General features: G+C 41.1%; 1 protein-coding gene across 1 annotated transcript in view; it reads right to left on the minus strand.

Moving 5' to 3' along the window:
- Positions 1-1,518: 1,518 nt before the first annotated feature.
- Positions 1,519-23,333, minus strand: part of SCAI (suppressor of cancer cell invasion) — a 123,033-nt gene continuing 101,218 nt past the window's right edge. Inside the window, exons 11-17 of the mRNA XM_029062830.2 lie at positions 23,135-23,213; positions 21,044-21,143; positions 19,868-19,949; positions 12,822-12,894; positions 10,945-11,118; positions 10,673-10,773; positions 1,519-10,082 (exon numbers count right to left, since the gene is read on the minus strand). Coding sequence (XP_028918663.1) covers positions 9,933-10,082; positions 10,673-10,773; positions 10,945-11,118; positions 12,822-12,894; positions 19,868-19,949; positions 21,044-21,143; positions 23,135-23,213 — 759 coding nt within the window. The 3' untranslated portion in view covers positions 1,519-9,932. The remainder of the gene's footprint in view (positions 10,083-10,672; positions 10,774-10,944; positions 11,119-12,821; positions 12,895-19,867; positions 19,950-21,043; positions 21,144-23,134; positions 23,214-23,333) is intronic.

Genomic DNA, 23,333 nt, shown 5'->3' on the forward strand with positions numbered 1-23,333 from the left:
CCCCCCACTTCACCTCCCCTCAGCTCTGCCCCCTTTTCCCCCCCTTTCCCTCTGCCCCTCCCCCTCTTCCTTCCCCTCCCCTCAGCACTTTGCTCCTCCACTCAATTGTATATATTTTTTATTACCCTATTTATTTTGTTAATGAAATGTACATCCCCTTGATTCTATTTATTGCTATTGTTTTTGTCTGTCTTCCCCGATTAGACTGTAAGCCCGTCGATGGGCAGGGACTGTCTCTGTTGCCGATTTGTACATTCCAAGCGCTTAGCACAGTGCTCTGCACATAGTAAGCGCTCAATAAATACTATTGAATGAATGGAGACCATCCCTGCCCAATGACGGGCTCACAGTCTTAAGTATTGACTGAGCGCTTACTGTGTGCAGAGCACTGTACTAAGCGCTTGGGAGGGTACAATACAGCAATTAGGAGAGACCATCCCTGCCCACAATGGGCTGGTTCCTTCCTTCAGGGCCGGCGATGGCGAATAATCCTTCAATCATATTTACTGAGCGCTGACTGTGTGCAGAGCACTGTACTAACCATTTGGAAAGTACAATTCAGCAACAGATAAGAGACCATCTCTGCCCAACGACGGGCTCACAGTCTAGAAGGGAGGAGACAGCAAAACAAAACAAATGATAATCAACTCCCTCATCTCAGCATGGCTTGAAAACAGATTTTGTCATAGTTCTTTTTATGGTATTTAGCAATAATAATTATGGTATTTGTTAAACGCTTACCCTGCCCCAGGCAGTATACTAAGCCCTGGGGTAGATACAAGCTAATCAGGTTGGACAGTTCATGATCTATAGAAGAATGGTTAAGAATTGTGGTATTTGTTAAGCGCTTACTATGTGTCAGGCACTGTGCCAAGCGCTCTCCCCCCACCGTCTGCTCTTCCCCCTTCCCTTGCCCTCCCTTCAGCACTGTGCTCATTTGTATATATTAATTATTACCCTATTTTGTTCATGAGGTGTACATCTCCTTGATTCTATTCATCTTGATGATGTTGTCTTGTTTTTGTTTTGTTCTCTTTTGTTTTGTTGTCTGGCTCCCCCGTTTAGACTGTGAGCCCGTCATTGGGCGGGGATGGTCTCTACTGTTGCTGAACTGTACATTCCAAGCGCTTATTCGAGTGCTCTGCACATAGTAAGCACTCAATAAATACTACTGAATGAATACAAGTACATAAGGTTGGATACAGTCCCTGTCCCACGTGGGGTGCTCAGACTCCATCGCCATTTTACAGATGAGGGAACTGAGGCCCAGAGGAGTGAAATGACTTGCCCAAGGTCACACAGGCATGCGACGGATGGGGCTCACAGCCTTTATCCCCATTTTACAGATGAGGGAATTTTAGGCCCACTGAAGCGACTTGCCCAAGGTCACTCAGGAGATGGGGGGAGGGGAGGGATGAGTGGATTAGAACCCAGGTCCTCTGACTCTCAGGCCGGTGCTTCTCGAGTTGCATTTACTGAGCTCCGCTCATGCTCCTGAACACAGAGAAGTACAAAAACCTTAAGCAAATATGTTTATTTTCATATTGATGATACACATAATTTACTAGTGGATTCCGGATACAAAATTAATGTACAATAGTTCACAACTGATGAGTGTGGTCACATTCCTAGAGAACATTTACCCAAACGAAAATGTCTTCAAAACACAACTGACAGCAAAAAATTAAACCGTTCATAGTCTCGTCACTCGATGCGGCAAACGTTAACAGTTTTTCATTTCATTATCATTTAGTCTTTGAATGCCCAGTGTGCTAGGCACTGTTCAGCAGAACAAAACACAAAATCATGGTCCCTCTGTATTGTCCTATACAGAATCAAATCACAGTGTTAACTCTGAAGTTTAAAAAAGCACTTCCCATTTCCTAAATGGAAAGAATGAAAGGGTTGCTTTTTTTTTTTTTTTGTAAAGACAGATCACATACCCCCAAGAGCCAGCTCATAAGACTTGAAGAAATATTCCAAAACCTTGCTCAAATCACTTGCGCAGACTATGAAGCATCAATAGCCACAGACTCGAAGCTGGGAAAGGTTTATCGGACAGGATGAAACAAAACAAACACCCATGTTCAACAAACAGTTTGAAGCAATTCAGATACATCAACAGACAAGGCCTATGCAGTACCATACACAGAAGACATCAGATTGTCATGCCGGTAGCACAGATTGGTATTGACTATAACAATTTTTTGTTAGGTACTGGCAACGATATTTTTCTTGGAAAGTTAACCCACAGCACCTTGGAAAATAAAACTAGACCACATCTAGAATCCTCAGCCGTCTGAAAGGGCTGAGTTAATGGTTTTCCTTCTTAGTTTTTCTAATTAAGTGCTTAGAACAGTGCCTGGCACAGAGTAAGCGCTTAATAAATACCAAAAAAAAACAGACTCCCACTGATCCTCAAGTGTTAATACAAATGGGAAACAAGACAATACCTTAGAGGTTACAGTAACTTTGTGAACAGCTAAATAGGCTTGTTACCCAACAGTTTCATTATATGCACTACAGACTAGCAGCACTTGGAACAGGAGAGATATATGTAAAACTCTTGTGCTTCAGTCTCTTCTGGAGAGCTCCTAATAGATATACGACTTAATAATCCCTACAAACGGTGTCACAATTCAATAATGTTCCAGGTAAGACAAGTATTTGCCACAGTTAATTAAAAATTCCTTTCATGCTACTAGAAAAATTAAAGCATAATTTCCAAATAATACTGGTTACATAAAAAAGTATGTTTCTGTCTAATAACCACAGAGGGATATAAAAAAAGATAACAATCATTTCCATGGAAAAAAGATCAGATGCAAAGTATCGGTATTCCTCACAGGATTTACGCTTTCATGACAACTGTTAAAGAAGCATAATGTCAGAATCGTATCGCCGGTTACATTGTCTTGGGAAATGAAGGACAGCAAAATATAACATTGTGGAACTTGTTAAATCTTTAGAGTAAGTGTTACTGCCCCTGTCCCTCAATTTAGGGGCATCTGCTTTCTCATTAAATAATAAACAAACCATAAATTTAAACAACCACCACTCTGAGGATGATTGCACAGATGAAGACTCCTTTCGTATGCCAACTGGACATCTCAAGAGTTTATCTCTGCTTTCTCTACTATCCAAGGCCTTGACACCTAGAGAGGAAAAATGGGATGGAAAGCTGATTTGCTTCTGAAAGTCAAATCCCATGGCTGGTGGGGGGTGATGCTGGAATGGTGGGGGAGAATCTCTAGAATCTGTCACTCAGAAAGTCCAGATGATTTGGAGAAACCCAATCCGGAAGGACATATTATCAACATCTCTGAACAGCACCCTCTCTCCCATTCTTTCTTCTGTAAACCAGTTATAGTTTGGGGGTTGGAGAAAAAAAAAATCTCAGGAAATAATGCCTAATCAAGTGGCCATTTCTGAAATGCTTGTGTTGGTCTTCTATGATCTTCCCATATATTATCATTTTGTACTTTCGAGAAAGTGTGTAAACACTTTAAATTTGAGGTCAAATTTACTGGGGATCTGAAGGAAAGACTCCTTTATGACTTTTCTCCCCGAGCATCCTACAATATATTTAATGCTCAAATATGACTAACTAAAAAATCACTCATTTCTGGAAGGTCAGATTCTGAATCTTGAAATCAATGTTATTTTAAGAAGCAAGTGATCTCCCTCAAAGCCGGTTACCTGAGGAGATGGGCAGGATGAAAAGTCCCATGAGAGGGGGAAAGGAAACTCAAATGCAAAACAGTACTACCACCAAATACAGATTCAAAGAATTCAATCGGGCATAGAGACAGACAATAACTACGGGTGAGGTTTCACCTGCAAAGGACAAGCAAAATGAACGACACAATTGTCTTTTTACAAATGCAATTTCTTATATTAAACAGATAAGGAATAAATCCGTTTCAAAGAAAATATAAAATACCTATTAAAAATTAAGGAGTGAATCTTCAGTCAAGTGTTCAGGTAACATTCTCAAGTACAAATGGAGTTGTTCTGGTAAATTCAGTACCAAGGATTTACCCGGTTCAGAAGCGAAAAAACATAAGGATAACAATCGTAACCATAAATAACTATTTTTACCCAATTCAAAGGCAAAAAACAATTACGAATAATCCTAGCCACAAATAATGTATTCTAGATTAATACAGAGCTCCAAGAAAAAAACACATTTCAAGGATGCTGAAAACGAGACCCATTTTAACAACACGTTTTTTTCCTAGAAGATTGTTCTTTTGACTCTTCTTTTCCCTTCCTTCACAGCCCTCGCCAGTCATGAAACACAGGGCATCCTGCAACAGTGGTGTGTATTAATATAGCTGTCCCATGTTAAGAGGGCCGAGGTCACCTCAATTTTTATATTTTTAACTTGATTCTAGAAAAAAACAAAAAACATTACACGTGCAACACCTGGAGGACCCAGGAGGTTCCAGTACCTGGGCAGAATGGGAGGTAACTAAATTGACAAGTAGAAAGCACCGGTTTACATACGTACATGAAGTCATTTTGAGGAAACATAACCTGGTTTCCCAGGCAACTGCTGTAAAGTCTAGGTACCACCATATTCTGTTATTTCCTCAATATGCGTCATCACCAACTCAACAACTAGTCTGTCAGACATATTTTGGAGTTAATGGCTTCAAAACCTAGGATGATCCACTGCAATGAGGTCTAAATGAAACATCATCCATTTCTTAGGTCTTACATTGCCAAGATAGATTTTGCTTTAAGAACGCACACACTTGAAGTGACTTTTTGGATGCTTCATCTGATTTCCGGAAACTGTACATGCAAATTCTAACATTCGTTTGAACCAATCAAGTAAAATTTATGGAAAATTCCTACTTTTAATTGAAAAACAGAAAATGCAGCAAAAGGACGTCTCATCTGCTAGGAGTACCACAGTGAGGTGAGGGCAACATTTTGGATGTGAAATTTGACTTCCAAGTTGAATGATTTCATTTAGGAACATCCTATACTACACTTGAATTGTTTCAATATTCCGGAGATCATCACACAGATGATTTCCAGTTGTCTTTGAACATAGGAAAAAAGCTTGGCCTGTTTTGGTAGCTGGTTTTCACTTTAAGTGTCATAATAAAGGCATTCCACTTATACCCAATGTACACTGCAAATTCCACCAGTGATTTTATGCAGCTAAACAGACTGCCCAAAGATACAGTGGCCTCTACTAAATGACTCAAATCTGTGTGTTCCGATTATTTCACACCAACAAGGATGGGTGAAGGTTCCCAAAATACGAATATGATCGATTATTACACCTATGTCCCCTTTATAAAAGCCCAGTAATTCCAGTGAGGCAGAGTGCAGAATCTATGGTTTTAATAGCTGATTGTGGGGCACTCCATTTCATCTGCTTTAGGGAGTGTAGTGGTCTTACAGAGGCACAACTTCACATTTTTCTTCTAGACCCCAGAAGCCCTAACCTGTGTTACTTGAGTATTCCTGCCTTCTATACCCAGTTCCACCTCAGACAGTCTGCAGGGGAAAATGCCAAGGACACGTACTAGCTGCTGCAGACATAGATTTAAAAACGTGTCATTTAGTGGATAAAAAGCAATTTAATTTTTTTTTTTACCAGTGCCTAGGTCACCAATAAACAACTCTTCCCTCAACTTTTCCCTAAGGAGGAGACAAGGTAACAGCCAATGCTCAGAAAACGCACTGACCTTTTTCTTTACCGACTTCAGAGAGATGGAGGGAAACAATGGCAAAGCAATGAAGGAAAGTGTCTGGAGTTCAATCCAATGTTGGGCTTTAGGACACTAATCTCAGTGCAAATGGGGAAGCATGAAATCTTCCCCCCAGAAAGCAATGAAGGTGATCCCTCCCCTCGGTCCGATCCCCACGCCACTCATCATGTCTTTTGAAAGTAACTAGGTTTTTCACGTATTAAGTACGAAACACAGCCCAAAGACGGGTAGAGAAGTTAAGGATGAAAAGGAGTGAACACCAACACTCTCATCCTGTGTCCTGGATTTAGGACCATGGGGATTAATCTCCAAATATGTGCCCAGTCTCTCTGAATCCACATCACAAATTTACCATTGACTTAATGGGAATATTTTTAACCTGTGAAAGTCCACGTTCTCCGGTGTAGCTCTCCAAGTCCTAGTTGCAGCCCAAATTATCCCATAAAACCCAAACACAAGCCACTTAAAATAGAGGCCAGTGAGAGGCACAAAACCAACACTTTTAACTACAGCAGCATGAAAGATGCCACCACAATGTCCTCACAGAACTTCAATATTTATCCCACAATGGGCATCGTAGATATAACTATTCACATATTTTATCATTTCATCCCAACGTATTTACAGTTATGTACACATATATACATATGCATTTAGATTGCATTAAGCCTCACAAAGATAAACGCACTCAACTTACAAAAAAAAATTAAAAAGAACCCAAAAGAATAAGGGTGACTAAAGAATCAGTGTCCCTTATAAGAACACCTCATTTATCTCTCTCTCTCTCTCTCTCTCACACACACACACACACACACACACACAGCAACCTATCACCACCAATTAAGAGGGGAGCCAAGGTATCGTTCACATATACGCTCCGCTGTGGAATATTACAACCTCTTTCAGTGATCTGGACCGGAGGGTCTGAAAATGCGGGCAAGAACCAGTGCAACTGAGAAAGCATCACCTCTTTCCCTTTTAAAGCAATGAAAGGGGCCTTGGACATGACCCTCCCCTTAGTTTCCACCCTCCTCCACCCCTTGCCATTCGTCTTGTAAAAGTACCATGGTTTTGCACCCTTCTCTTGACTGATTTCTCTTTAACTGCTGTCTTACAAAATAGAAAACACATTCCCAATCATGGTTAAGAAACAAAGGATGAAAAGCGGCAACATCCACACTCATCCTGTGCCCTACAGAATCATATGTCTCTGCCTACCTGTCCTGATCACTAACCCTGATGACAGATCTTTCAGGGCAACTTAATTCTACTCTTCAATTCTCCCCTGAAATTATAGGCCAAGTTCTCCAATCAATTTTATCAATGCAGTAAGCCCGTTCTCCAAGATCGCCCGGAGGGGACAGAGAATCCTTAGAGGACACTAGATAGCACGGCCTGTCACGGACTAGGATCTACTGGGAGAGATTCGTTTAAAAAGGCATCAAATTTAGCTTTTCCAAGACCTAAATCTGATCTTCCCCCAAGTAAAGAGGCTTGCTCTCTGCTCCTCCCTTGATCTCAACAAAGAAACAAATAATCTGCATCCAATCTGTCTCAGAGAACTCAAATACAAGAGGAGAAATGAGGTGGAGTGTGGGGTTTAGGGCTGTCCTGCCCTCTCCATCTACAGGCTGCAAGCATTTCAAGAAGGGCTTTATTAGGCTGTGCTTTTTCCATTTCCATGTCCTTAGGAGCACCGCTTGCTTGAGAAAAGGGATGATAGCCCAGCAGAAAGTCAAGTTCTGTTAGTCTAAGGTGTGTACCGACACACTTCAGTAAACAAAAGTTTGCTAGTGCTGAGTCCCTGGGTTCACTATTTCAATTCTGTAACAGTAAATTTGTGCAATCGAACAGAAGAGTTCTATTAATCTATATAAGCATTTCATTGGTTCTAAAGCATAAATACCATTTTGGCAGTCAGTTTAAGTTAAAAATTGACATACATTTAAAACGAATATCATACGAAACAAGACAGTTGTGCTTAAAATCTGTTTTGTAGAGAATAGACTGTTTTATCCCTTAAAGTAGGGACAGCTATCATATTTGGGATCACTAGAAGTACATTTTGGTTCTCTTTATGCCTTAGAGAGTACACAGTAGATGCCCTCTTGTCATCTGAAGGATATGCAAAGCTGCAGAAAAAGCTGTAGTTCCAGAAGACACTGCCAGCTTCTTTCCGCTAGTGATTCTTCCCAGGTCTCTAGCACCTGGGCAACCATGCCTACACACTCATCGCTTCTGACATCCATACTTCTTGATGTTTCTACGACAGAAGTGATTGGGAACTACATGCAAATCACCCCATGTAGGAGGCAGCAGGGGCGGAGATCCTACAGCCCATCCAAAGTCCCACGACCCATAGGCTCGACCCATGGGTGGAGGGGCATGGAAGGGCAGTGTAGCGAACACTGCCGATACCCTGTGGGCTACTGGGACTTCTCCCAGAGAAAACACAGGGATTTCAGTGCCGGCACAACTCTTTCACGCAGGCACGGTGAGAGCACCGTGGCCACCGTATTTGCTGGGAGGCAAAAAATCAGCCCCCCTCCTTCCTCCAGCAGGAACTTAAATGTATTTCCACACTAACTCCGGCCAGTGTGCTTTAAAACGCCAAAGTTTAAAGGAATGCTTATCGAATCCTCCAACATTTTAGAAGAGAGAAGGTGGGTGAATGTACTTGAATAATTCAAAACCACCAACTGCACATTCCAAACCTCACTTACAGCCATGATCTTAAATCATGCTACCATTTTAAAAATTCCCCTTTACTGACACAAGAGGAAAGGGAACCAAAAGAGTCACCAGGCTGGTTTCCTCCCGGGCTGCAGAAGCTGGAATATGGACCCCTTCCAAAATAATGTAGAAGGGCATCCAGAGAATGGATTTCTATCCTCCAGCACTGTAAAAGCCACACACTAACACTCACACTAACAGAGTTGCAAATGGAGGCAAAAGCCTGATCTACGACTGGTCCAGCAGTTAAACACAAAGAGGATGGTTGCAGTACAGAGGGGGTCCAAGCATACAAAATCCCTCGGCTACCCATTATTTAAAATCCCTTTTCCCAAAAAGAAATGTACATGTATCTCCATCCCAATTCACACAAAAAGTCTGAACTGGGAAAAGGATTTTTAGCAGGATTCTTTTGTATCTGAAAATCACTTAGGTAAGCTTCTCACTAAAGGACTTTCAGATACACCACCACCCATTTTTCACCCACCCCAAATCTAAAGACAGCTTTGGCTTTGAAAGTTTAGGGATTTGGGGAGGAGAACAGGAACGATGAGGACTCTCTACTGTCTTCTAGTTGCATTCAGGGAGCAGAAGATCTATTCCACTGATGAACTCATCCAGCCTATCCACTTATACTTACTAATCTCAGTTTAAATGCACACTTGCTTGCAGCCGTGACAGCATCATAAAGCTCTGCCCTTTGGACTGAACTATTTCAAGTCTGTGGTTCTCAACTGACTTCCTAGGGCAAAGAACAGACACACAACAAGACTCACACACAAATTCACAAATCAAGACACGCGAAGTCCAGAACTTTAGCATGCGCTGCCTTAAGCTCCCAAGAAAATATATTGCTTTCATCAGCAAATTATTCTCCAAAAGTTCTGAAAAGCTGACGGTGTTTGGAGAGACTAATTCATAGTGGACACTAGATTTCAGGGGATGCCCTCTCCACTAATCCTTGGCACCTCAGTGTAGGCCCAGTCAGCCTTGAACACAGCTGAGTATAGGTAAAAAGGCTTTGTTCTGTTATTCCTAGCCTTGGTCTGTGCTGGGCGACTCCATCCCTGCCAACAACTGAAGATTCTTCCAAATACTCAGGGGAAGCATTGCTTTTGGATTCACCATATAAAAATAAATGATTTACCCTCATTAGGGAGAAGGCGGTCACGGATTATTTGTTTAAGTTTAGGATCGGTTGCAGGAGATGGGGTTGACTTCCACCCAACGTGCCATAATAAAATTCCCAGGATTATTTTAACCTAACATTTAAAAGGGCTGAAGAGCATTGTTTATAAAACAGTTACTTTACAGGTTACAACAGCACTGCTATGAGTTATTTTTAAAATGATGGTCCTAGATTTACAAATAAAAATCAAGTAACTTCTACTGGGTATTTTCACATTAGAAAACTGCACCATTCAAAATCTGTGGGTAATGAAACAGAGTTTTAACCAGAAAGTCCAATTAATAGTCATCTATAGTGTTTTCAAGGAACACGTTTCGAACATCCAGGATGGATGCTAGCTCTAAAATATGCTTCTGGAGGTGAGGGTTTTCCACTATTTCATCTCTCGGCAGTTGGGGGTACGACTCTGGATAATTTCGTGTTTCCTGCTAGACAAAGAAGAGAGAGAACTTTCATGATGTAATCGAGACAAAAAAGATTTAAAATGTTTCAGTTATGAAAAAGTAGCCAGGGAGTCTTTCACCTTCATATACAACAAAACTGATGCCTGTTGCTAATAAGAAGAGGGTCAAATATAATGTTTAGAATAACACTTTTGGGGGCAAAGGTGACAAAGTTAGGCATTTTATATCTTTTGAAAAGTCCTCCTTCCTCCTAAATTATATAGTCATCACCAGCACATCTTCTAGAAGAATCATGGTCAGGTTGAAATTTCTGAGTCAGATCATAAAATCAGTTTCCATTCTGAAGCATCTGATTTTAGGGGAGAGTTACCTTGGAATAAGACAGAGTTGAGGTTCTTATTCAATTCTATGAACACAAGAATTGAAGGCATTAGTCTAGAGCATATCCACCACAACAACGCTGATTCGGACAAATTTAGTCTAGCCGAAGTCAAATATGCTTATTTAATTGTGAATTTAATCTTTCTAAATTTCCTCAACCCCATCCACAGAAAATAGTTCCGGTGAGTCTAAATTGGTAAATTAGTCTCCAAGTATTCAATTTCCCTACGTACCCGGAAAATCTTATGCATCCTCATGGTGGCTGAACAGAAGATAAATCGTATGAGTAGCAGGCGGAGGAACTCATCCCCAAAAAACTGGAGAAATGCCTGATCTGCAAAGAGGAAAAACACAATATGAAAGTGGACTTCTCAGGTGTTCACACTCTTTAAAAGAAGATGACAATTTTTAGAAAAGCACTTCAATTTTCTCAACAAGTAATAACCAACTCAAAATCTGCAGTATCAAGCTCTCCATTAAGGCTGCAGTTTGCTCAGCAGGGTACCTATAGAGCGTGAGTGGGTCAGCAGCTGGGCAATATCCCGGTTGATTTTTCGAAGGTACTCTTGACACTTTTCCCATAAGCCTCTGCGCATGCTGGACAATCCAGAGACAAACAGGAAGGCCATAAGAGGGTTGTTCAGAAATAGGGTGAAGAGGCTACCACGCTGAGACTGATCTGAAATAACAAACACGATGCTTTTGGAAAAGTGGAATTGAACAAGCAGGTCCCTCTGTTTCTTTTAGTACCCCCATAACTTCAGGCTGTAGATTCCTAAAAACCGACTCAGTCCGCCACTCCATGTTAGCAGAGACCACGTGCGCTCCATCAGGGCAGAAGAGTCCTTTAAGGCCATTTTTATGCATTCATCACTTTTCTTGTCTTTCAAGGGTCTTTTCACAAGTCTTTCGTAATGCTCTGAGTTTTGCAATTACTGATTAAGTTGTTACTTTACGCTGAACATACTTTACAGAATATTTAACTTGCATCTCCACCTACACAAAATGTTCAGAGACTTGCACATACACCGAAGATTACTCTACTTTCCCTCTAGGCTGTAAGCTCCCTGCGGGCAGAGAATCTGTCTCCCAACTCTGTTGTACTGGACCAAGCAGTTAGTACAGTGCTTTATACAGAGCAAGCACTCACTCAGTAAATACCACTGATTGATTGACCTATCTTCTACCTTTCATTATTTTTTGCTAGAAATGTATCACCTGGAAAGTAATCCATGATAAGAGGTCCAACTGTGGATTCCTCATTAGGGCACTGGCTAATGCAAACTGCTCAGGTGATGAGGGGGAGTAAAAAAAACGAGACAAGAGAGTCCCAGGCAACATACTTTCACCATTGTTTTAGGTAAGTTCCACTAATGTGCCATTTCAACATTTCAGATATTTACTACCATTTCTACTTTCATTTTTTTCTAATAAATAGGAGAACTTACCTTAAAACAACGGTGAAAGTCTCCAGCTTCTCTCGAGCACTCATATGCTGACCCCCACTTCCTGTGTCAAACTATATCAGCAGACTGGACTTCTGGCTGGGAAGTAGCAGTAAAATGCCATCTCTCACTGAGAGACACCAGGACTATTCACAGTTAGGGAGATAGCGAAAGAGTGATAGGTATCGCTAAATACAGTTGTCAACATCTACTGGGAAATAGCAAGTCTTGCTTAGCATAGTTCTAACTCTGAATTGCGACTAGAGGCTGGAGGACCAAACTGGGCCGTTAGCACTCACAGATTCTACTGGTGTTGCAAGGTGTTTGGACTTGAGTTCAAGTTTTAATGCCGCGGTCACACTTAGCGATCTAGGAAATGAGTTCCGTACTGTTGTGCCTTACAGGGACAGGCTTGGAATAAATGGATTAAAGAGACCCAATACGAATACCCCATCCCTTGAGCCATTCTTAACCTTGACACAGAGTTCAGAACTTTTTCTAGACAAATACACTTTACTTCATTCAGAGTACAGATTAAATCTACAGTTATGAAAGCAAAAACTCCCTTTAAAATTCCCTTTAAGATTTTAACAACAAATCATACTGGATTCAAACTCGCAGTCAACTTTCCAAGCTGTAGAAAGCAGGCTGACCTTTTGTGGACTACAGGATCTAATGCATTCTGTTTACAGTGATTTTGGGACCCAAAAGGAGTGATCATCTCAGCTCCATGGGGGTGACTTGGCTTCGCACTGACAGGTGAGTTAGTGCTTGCCAAGAAAGCCTAGCAGATTGCAGCCCGACACCCACCCCGTTAAGACAGGGATTCACCATCAAGTTGCAGCAATGCTCAGTATGGAGGGAAGAAAAAGTTTAATATTTTGGTAATGGAAGGAACGGCAGTTTCAACTGATGGGGAGCACATGACAAAACATACCTTGTAATGCTTTTGGATATGCTGTTGGAGAAAGCAAGCAGACCAGTGGTTGACCAAATAAGTTTGTGAAATTCTGAAATACACAATTGAAAGACACTGAATAAGGTTCTAGCCCAAGTTAGAAAATCTGTTTGGTGCACAAAGCATAAGCACAACCTTCGACAACAGTACGGCAGGATGAAACAGCATGGCCTAGTGGAAAGATCAAGGGCCTGGGAGTTAGAGGTAGGCTACTTGGGGGCAGGGACTCTCTTCAATATATATTTTTGCAGGTTCCTGTTTAGTATAGTGCTGTGCACAAAGTAGGTGCTAAACAGCAGGGATTAATAACAATGAAGAACCTTAGAAGATTGCCGCTATGGAAGAGAGGGAGTATGCAACAGTTCTAGGGGAAGCAGCATGGCGTAGTGGATAAGAGCAAGGGCCCAGGAGTCACAAGGGCATGGGTTCTAATCCTGGTTCTGCCACTTTGCTTTGGGACCTTGGGCAAGCCACTTCACTTCTCTGGGCTTCAGTTACCTCATCTGCAAAATGGGGATTGAGACTGTGAGACCCAGGTGGGGTAGGAACTATGCCCAACCTGACTCCCTTTTATCTACTCCAGCACTTAGAACAATGCTTGGCACAAAGTAAGCACTTAACAAATGCCACAATTATTATTATTATTGTTACAGCAAGCTCAAGATTTGCATATGTGGCATCTTCTTCGAAGAAACCATACTAAAATGCTTGTCATCAGTGTTTTTGATGACAATAAACTATGCTGTTAAGAAAAGAAAAAAAAAAAACAGCTGAGGAGTCCAAAAGAACAAATCCTTAAGTGACTACTTATAGCAATTAGCTGCCTAAATGCAGATTATTAAGAAACTGAAGCAACAAATATTTCATGCTTTTCAGAGGAGGACCTGGACTAATGTAGTCTGTTCTTTCAAATCACTTTTATTATTTTATTTCACCATTTTGTATCTATTACAGTGCTTGGCACATAGTAAGTGCTAAATAAATACCACTTACCAATATTCTTTTATGGTATTTGTTAAGTACCTATTCTGTGCCAGGCACTGTACTAAGTGCTGGGTTAGACACAAGCTAATCAGGTTGGATACTATCCCTATCCTGCAAAGGGCTCACAGGATCCATCCCCATTTTATAGATGAGGTAACTGAGGCACAGAGAAGAGAAGTGATTTGCCCAAGGTCACAGGGCAGGAAAGTGGCAGAGATAAGAGTAGAACCCAGGTCCTTCTGATCCCCAGGCCCATGCTCTAATAGGCCACACCGTTTCTCTATTATTATTACTATTATTGTCATTATATTTCTGTAGTTTCATCCTCCAATGGTATCCAGTCACAGTCTCCCAAGGCAGCTAATTACATTTTAGCACCACCATCAACAAATAACTTTTTTTAAAAAACAAATGAATTTCACATAGATGTCAAATTTTCAAAATTGCCTCTACATAAATATTCTACTATAAATAAAAACAGATGACTTTTTCCTATTCTATTACACGATTACATGACGGGATTGATTTTTAGAGCCCATAAAACTTGAGTTTAGTCAAATATTGGGATACAGAATGATGCAGAGATTTCTCAGAGAGAAAACATCTCCCTTGTGCACTAATTCTCTTCTCCTGGGGCCCATCTCCATTATCCTTATGAGTGCCCTGTAGGTGGCAATATTATAAAATGCAAACAGGGAAAATGTGAAAACATGCTTTAAAAACAGGTCTGGTTGCCATTTTAGGGTATGCCAGTCTGAATATGGAGCTCTATTGAAAATGTTTATTTCTGAAAAGCAATAATTGCACCCCACTGACATAGGAAAGCCTCCAGGAGAGAATTAACCTGCCATTCTTTACTAGATTAAACTGCAATTACCACCAGGTAGAGATTAACATGAGATAGTTTTCTAATCAATTTTCTTCTAGCATTAATTGCTGCAAACTGGAATGTCCCCCAGAATCGGAGCATCAATACTCATAACCTGTTCCACTCATTTTCTGGGAGATTCTTGTGGTATTCAGTAAACACGGTTGCGTGGCTAATATGAAAAACCATATCCCTTTGGGCAACTCTTGATTATTTTATTCAATAAGAAGGCTCAGAAAATTTGTTATAATGTCAACAGAAACAAAGACCAGGATCCTCTGCCCACATATCGTTTTACAAGTTCATTCAACCAAGTCAGAGGGAACTATACGATTCCCGAGGAACACATTAGAACATTCCTAGGAAATGAGGAGTTAGGAAGATGAGGAAAGAAGGAAAGACTGAAAGTTAACACCTTTTTGAAAAAAAAAAGCTCCATTTATTGCAAAGTCCAAGAAGTAAGAGATTTTCAAGAAATGATCTGGATCACATCTTTCTGTTGCTCTTGGTTCTAGCCCAAGCCAAGCTATGAATTTGACCCTTTGCTATGTAAAATATCAGGTTTTATTTGACTATGCTGCTCTGAGTAGATGAATACTATTAAAAGACTGTGGCCTGGTCACACGGTTCCAAGAACAATGACAGGCAGATGTATGGATCATCAATCAATCCATCAATCAGTGGTATTTATTCAGCACTTACTATGTGCAGAGCACTATATTAAGCACTTGGGAGAATACAATGCAAGAGAATTAGCGGACACATTCCCTGCCCATACTTACAGCCTAGAGGACGAGCTTATAGTCAATCAATCAATGGTTCCCGATCAGTGGTATTTATTGAGCACTTATTAGGTGCAGAACAGTGTTCTAAGCACTTGGGAGAGTACAATACAACAGAATTAGCATAAACGTTCCCTGCCCAGAAAGAACTCACAGTGGGGGGGGGGGGGGGGGGGGACGGACCAGACATTAGCATGAATAAATTAGTAATTTACAATCATTAAAGACATGTATATAAGGACTGTGGGGTGGGGTTGGGGCAAATATCCAGTATCCAGTCACTGGTCAAGTCACTAACAGTTTGGAAATGCCAACTGTGAAGAACTATTATAAGTCACACCCAGAATTGCAATCAATCTACAACTAGCACGGAACAAATAGAGGTGGGACAACTCAGTTTGAACAAAACAAAACCAGTTGATTATGACCCAAAAAAGAAGAACGGCCTAATCACTTGTATTCATTTAGATCTGGGTTGATACGTGACGCATTCACGAGAGCTGGGACCTATTTTTGGCATTCATAAATGCTTTGGCAATGTTGGCATGCTCCGATGCCAGAAGCTCAATACGTGGTACTATTCGATACTACCTACAAGCAGCTCAGATTCTTTCCTCAGTTTTCAGTAGTTCTATGACACAATAAGTAAAGTCACACTCTTTTTGAATAGAAGCTTCAAGAGAATCAACAGACAAGGAGGCAGAAGTGAAACCAAACAACACCAAGAGCTATATAACAATAATAATAATAATGGTATTCGTTAAGCGCTTATGGTATTTGTTAAGCGCTTACTATGTGCCGAGCACCGTTCTAAGCACTGGGGCAGATACAGGGTAATCAAGTTGACCATTTGGGACTCACAGTCTTAATCCCCATTTTACAGAGGAGGTAACCGAGGCAGAGAAGTTAAGCAACTTGCCCAAAGTCACACAGCTGACGTGGCGGAGCTGGGATTAGAATCCACGACCTCTGACTCCCAAGCCCATGCTCTTTTCATGAAGCCACGCTGCTTCCCCTAATCCCATCTCTGCCACTGGCCGGACATGTGACCAGATGTCTAACCTCACTGACCTTCTGTTTCTGCATCTGTAAAATAGGGCGAAAATAACCACTACTCCTGTCTCTTAGATGGCGAGCCCCAATGGAACCGGGATTGGGCCCGTACTGATTTTCTTCTATCTACCCCAGCATCTCCCCTCTCAGGGTTATACCTTGAGAGTTTCCGGTACTCCACCAGTCTCGACGATGGGAGGGAGAGTCAAGCAGAGGTCTACCCATTCCAGTCCTAGTTTGGCCAGTGGCTAGCGAGTGGAAGGCCATCTGTTACAAGTCAAAACTCACCCACGCTGGGCAGCAGCGGCATGGGAGAGAGTCAAGGGCGGAGACTCGATCTTACTGTGTGGAAAGAGGCAGCGGTAAACCCCTTCCATATTTTTACCAAGAAAACTCTATGGATCCACTACCAGAATGACTGCAGATGAGGTGGGGCGTTCTGGGAGAGATGTGTACATGCTATTGCTATGGGTCGGAGACAACTTGATGGCATAAGAGAAGGCCCCAGCATTTAGCACAATGGTTGGCACAAAGGAAGCACTTAATAACTATAACTAAACATATCTATGAGGAGCAGTGTGGCCTACTGGAAGGAATACGGGCCCTCTGACTTCTGCCAAATGGGGACTCAATCTCCCTCCTATTTAGATTGTGAGCCCCATGTGGGACAGGGACTGTCTCCATCCTGATTTACTGCTTGGACACAGCGTGGCCTAATGGAAAGAGCATGGGCCTGGGAGTCAGAAGACCTGGGTTCTAATCCCAGCTCCACCACTTGTCCGATGAGTGACTTTGGGCAAGTCACTTCACTTCTCTGTGTATCAGTTTCCTCCTCTGTAAAATGGGGATTAAGACTGTGAGCCCTATGTGGGGCAGGGACTCTGTCCAACCCCATTATTTTGTATCTTCCCCAGTGTTTAGTATAATGCCTGGTACATAATAAGCATTTAACAAATACCATAATTATTATTATTATTTTACAGATGAGGCCTTTCACATTATTCTAGCAATTGCCTCATCACCCCACGTCCACGCACAGCACTTCTGTACGTAACCTTATACTAAGTGCTTCCCCTACTGCTAAAGAATTTTAGCATCTGCCTCCCCAACTAGACTGTAAACTCCTTGAGGGCAGGGAACCCTCCCTCTACTGTACTCCTCCCAACTGCAGAATAAACTGTGCAGCACAGAGTAAGAAACTCGATAAAGACCATTTTTTGACGGACTGGTTGAAAAGCATGAAAACAGTAGGAAGGAAAGTCTCATTAAAGAATTTCTTACAGGGGATGACATTTCACCGATCTTTTTTACATTAAGAATATTTTCCTAGAAGGCATGACACTTTTCTTTCTAGACCCCAAAATCGATCTAAGTTTCCAGGACGTGGAACACCTGCTTAGTGGTGGATTAGAAACTTAATTAGGAAGTCAAGAAGGGAGCAGCAGCAACAGAATAAAATGTGAGTTTGGATTTCAAATTTCTCTAATGAGAGACCTGTTACTAGGTTTGCTAAAGAATAATATACTCTTATAATTTACTTAACAGCCGAAAATCATGTTACCTCAAGCAAAAATGCTTTTCTGTGTCATGGAAAAGTAAAAACTTTTATTCTCCCTCACCTATCCTGAATTTCTAAGTGTTAGTGTCTATAACTCAAACTCCCTGGAAGTTACTTATGCACAATGATGCTGTTTGCTTTTAAACCATTCACTACCTACTATTCTGAGTTCTGCAGGCTCTGAAAACAGTAAGCACTAAATAAAAAGTGATTTGGGTGCTGACTTTTAGGATCTGTATAACGTAACTGATTCTAACAATGGCATGTGAATTAAGGTTAAGTGAACATAGAACAAACGAGTGCTAGACTCTAATCTCATGGTGGTCAGGGAACACGTCTGCTAACTCCGTTGTACTGTACTCTCCCAAGTGCTCAACTTAGTACAGTGCTCTGCACATAATGAGCATTCAATCAATGTCATTGATTGATCGATTGCCTTAATCAACCGCCGACCAAGCCATATCTGTTTAGTATTATTCCTTTCCCCCCACTACCTGTTGCTCAGGAGAGTTTGTTCACACTTTAGCATACAGTTCATTCAATCTTTCAATCATATTTATGTTTGTGTACAGAGCACTGTACTAAGCGCTTGGGAAAGTACAGTACAACAATAAACAGTGATATTCCCTGCCCACAAGCAGCTCGCAGTCTAGCTCTTACCTTCATGTAGCATTTAGGGAAGGGACATTCACTACACTCCTCAGTGGGGTCAATCCATCCACCTGTGGTTGTGTAGACAGATCCCAGAACAACCCTCAGAGTGTATAGCATATAAATATATAGTGTATAGCACTTTAGCATAAAATCAAGTGCTCAGTACAGTGCTCTGCACACAGTAAGCGCTCAATAAATACTACTGAATGAATCAAATCCATTTCATTCAAAATACAGTCTATGATCTTCTGGATTAAAGTTCGAGTGAGGCAGTTTTCCTGGTCACTATGCATTTCTATTACTTCTCAGAAATAAATATGTGAAACCTAATTTATCTGACCTGAATGTAAATAAGAGAAGTTATGTTCTGCCTGTCCTGCATATTCTGCAGGACATAATGTTAACTAATTAAATTATTTCATCCAGATGAGACTGACTCCTGAATGGAGGCTTCCATTCTTCCGAGAATTACCCATGATTTGGGTTTAACAAATGTTTAGATTTGAAATATTTTACCGTTTGAATTCCTACACTGTTGTGAAGAGCTACAGGTTTTGCCACAGATTACACAAAGGATTTTGAAGCTGGGTGGTGTATCTTTCTGCATTTAGTACCACCATTTTTTCAAGTTTCCACGTGCCTCAATTTTTAAAACACAGGTTTTTTTAATGTATTTAAATATGTGAAATATACTAATGTGGTAGTTTACATGGCAAGTTTCATTTGAAAAAACCTCCATGCCTAAGAAAAATGTCTAATCACTGGAAAGGAAAAAACTTCTCCCATCCCAACCTACGCAAAGAAAACCATTTTTGGTACATAACAAAAATAAACCGCCCACCAGAGATCTTGGAAATCTTGAGTTTTTTAGGGGTTTTTTTCCTGCAGAAGGGTTTATTAATTTCCACTGAGCATCCATTCATGAGGTTTTCTTCTTATTCTGATTCATAGCACCCGATCCTGACAAGCATGCACAACCTCAAAAGAAAAGAAAGACTAAATACCAACTGCGGAAATAAAATTAAACAAAAAAAAAAAAGCCAACAGGCGCCTGTTAAAAGAGCAGGCTGCCCTGGCCTTGATGCTTTCTCCCTAACATGCAGGCCATAATTGTCAGTGTCCTCACCTTATAGGCAATGCTGTTTGATGAATCCACAATGATAAATAGGGGCTTTCTTGTGAAAGGATAAAGATCTCCAGGATGTAGGCTGGAAAAAGAAAAGTGAGATTTCAGAGCCCAACCCAAACTGGACATACAGTACAGACCTCATTCTCTGGTCTGGCTAAAACTCATAGGAGCACTTCTTATGAACATTCTTCAGAACCCGGTTAGCCCGATATTCATTCAGCATACTGACATACAACTAAAAATGTCACTGAGCCAGAAGCTGTCCACGCCATCGAGAAAACATAGGGTACAAGTAAATGAAGGCATATTATTGCAACCTGAGATGAGAGGGCCTCGTTTGACTCTTCTCAAAGGGCCTGTGTCCTAAGAGCTCACTTGACACAGCCAGCATGACAGCCAATCCATCTGCACAACTTAATCTGCAGCCCAATCCTTCCCGTCTGGAATCTCCCAGACACTGACCATACGATAGCATGGTGAGGAAGTCCTTGTCCTTTCCAATGGTGAATGGAGGATGGGCAGGGGGAGGGACGCCTTCCCCCCAACTTTTTGTCTCCTCAAAAGACATAGGTTGGAAATTCTGGAACCAAACGAATTCCTTTTTCTTCCAAAGCGTATCTGTATGGTCTGAGGGTAATTCTGGGGTCTTTCTACACAATCACAGGTGGATGGATTGACTTCACTGAGAAATGTAGTGAATTTCCCTTCCCTAAATGCCACGTGAAGGTAAGAACTTAAGAGCTTGTTATGGGCAGGGAATGTCACTGTTTACTGTTGTACTGTGCTTTCCTAAGTGCTTAGTACAGTGCTCTGCACACAGTAAGTGCTCAGTAAATACAACTGAATGATTGAATAGGCTCTTTGCTCCCCCCAGGTAAGACCCTTAGGAAGCAGTGAGCACGAACTGGAACAACCTGCAGTTAACAGAATTTGAATCTCTCCTCCACAACCATCAGAACCTCTCAGAGCCATTAAATTGTCAGTTAAAAACAAACTCTTGCCTCCCTCAGACAGTCAGGAGAAGGCTCAGGGGGCCTAAAATATTAGCACCTTATATAAATGTAATCATTCTTTGGAATTCTCTGGCCCAATTAAGCAAGGTCTTTCCTGTGAAACACGAAGTAGGGTCCAGTATACTTGTCAAGGAGAGCTGACCGGGCAGACACTGCTTACCAGTGCATCTCCTTATGGGACTGATTCCTTTTGTGGAGGGCATCCCCATTTATAATATCCCGGTTACTGTTGGTGAGGACGCCTCCAAAGTCATATGGACCTGCAAATGTAAGAGAAAATTCCTGACGTTAACTAGTACAGTGCAATCTATTTGCTCTCCAAAGAGGAGATGAGCACTGTATTCATGAAGCATTTTCTAACAATATATTGTAAACCAATTTTTTATGATTTGCAGACATTTGAATGTGTGCTGCCTGGTCCAACAATACCACATTTGCAAAAACCTTAACATTACTCATTTATTCTCAGAGTATTATGAGAAGCAAATCATAAATCTATTATATCCCATCATTTGGGGTAATGAAAGGGATGCAGTAACTGCAGGGATCCTCTCCAGAAAAGGAAAAAAAAATCACATATTTCATGCAGAAAGAAAAACAGTAAGTGTTAAAATATTACAATGATTAACATGCTGGAGAACTGAAATCTGCTCAAATAATTTTTTTGTAAAATGAACCTTTCTAGGTTTGCCACCCACCACTCTTCATCTCCTGAAACACTGTAAGAAGCAGTATTGATTAAAGGACTTCTAGGATTCTCACTGGACAAATATTTGGTTTTTGAGGAGAAATCAGAGGTCAGATTTCAGTAACATGGCATCCCCCAGGTTCAGATGACAACCTTTATTTTACACCTTTCTTAGGGTAAGGGAGTTCTGAATGCTTCCCCAGTATTCAAAAAGTTAGGTCTGAATTTATCCAACTGAATTCACCAGACTTTCAAGATTCGCTTCCAGAACGGCTAAGCTATTATGAAGTATGCCTGGGGATATGGCTTCTTTCCTAGTGGTACAGAGATAGTAAAGAAACCAAAATAGAAAGAACTCATTATATTAGACCTCAGCAGTGTCTGCAATCTCTCGCTAAGGTCAAACAAAGTAGACCAGTCTCTCCTCCACACAAGCTGGGCACTTCAGTTACCATTAAGGGAAGCAATAAGTATGTGATAAAGGAAAAACACAATACAACCTTCTTCCTCCTTGGCCAATTTCCCTTCTGATTTAAGGAAAGGAACAAGCTTTGTGTAAACAAAGGAGGGGAGTTTATCAACTTGTTTTGGGTAGGTACAGGACAGGGATACTATAGACAATTTTTATCTGGAGCATGGCATGCCAGGAAATTAACCAAAATGAAAGACATAGATTAGAAAACAAAGCAAAATACAGTGGGTCACCAGAGTGGAAAACCAAATTTGATTTCTCATACCCGATCCCAACCCTTCCAAAAAAAAATCACTGCATCTCTGGAAAGTTTACAGGGATTTTTCATTTTCTTTTTAGCATTTTAAGAAAATCTTTGAGTCATGCAAGGAAGATGGAAGGAACATGCATCTTATAAAGGAATGCAATCTCAACAATCAACAAACAGATGAGTGGACAAAATATTAAGGATGTAGACAGAATTTCTCTTCCCAAAAGGAAAACTGTTAAAATCAAAGTTACACAAATGTAACTCAATCGTCCATTGGCTTTTACTCCAGTCAGCCAGTTTTTAGGTTTTTATGGTGAAGTTACACCCAGATATGCCACTGGGTCAAATTTAAAAAGGCAAAATGAGAAGAAGGACAGAGCAAACAAAATCATGACAAGGGCTTGAATTATCACAGAAACAACACTGAAACAAGTTCAATGATTTCTTCCAAAGCTTTTAGTTTCTTGGGACCCCCTGACTCAACTACGTGACTCACGCTTGGCTCACAGACTTCGCCGTCGATTCCAAATAAGTGGACCAATCAAGTTTCTTGTGTCTTCAGAATCAACAAAGTTTATATAATGGATGGTCAGGCATTCAGATTTTGAGCTATGCGCTTCACAAGTGGCAAGATAATGGTAAATACATGTCTCTGAGTGCTACTTAGGGAACACTGCCTTGGTGTAGGAAATGGGGAAGGTTATCAGCAATAGTAAATCCTCTACACGGACTTATTTCTCTTGGGCAGGAGTTTTGAGACCTGCTCTTTGTGGACCTTCGCCTGTAAAATATAAAGAGAATTCAAGCCCTGCTCATGACAGGGAGCATTCCTTTATTGTACCTTCACTATCAGAACGACCTGTTGGAAATACACCAGTAGCTGACAGGTAAATCAGAAGAACACTGTTGGCTGGCAGCTCCTGAAATTTAAGACATACGTACACACAAAACAATAAAGAAAGAAAAAAATACACTTTTATAGCAGTGTATGTCCCATTAAAATCCTGCTGGATAATTGCACAACAGCAGTGTTTACATTA

Source organism: Ornithorhynchus anatinus, chromosome 4, assembly GCF_004115215.2.
Source record: "Ornithorhynchus anatinus isolate Pmale09 chromosome 4, mOrnAna1.pri.v4, whole genome shotgun sequence".
In the NCBI taxonomy this organism is placed as follows: domain Eukaryota; kingdom Metazoa; phylum Chordata; class Mammalia; order Monotremata; family Ornithorhynchidae; genus Ornithorhynchus; species Ornithorhynchus anatinus.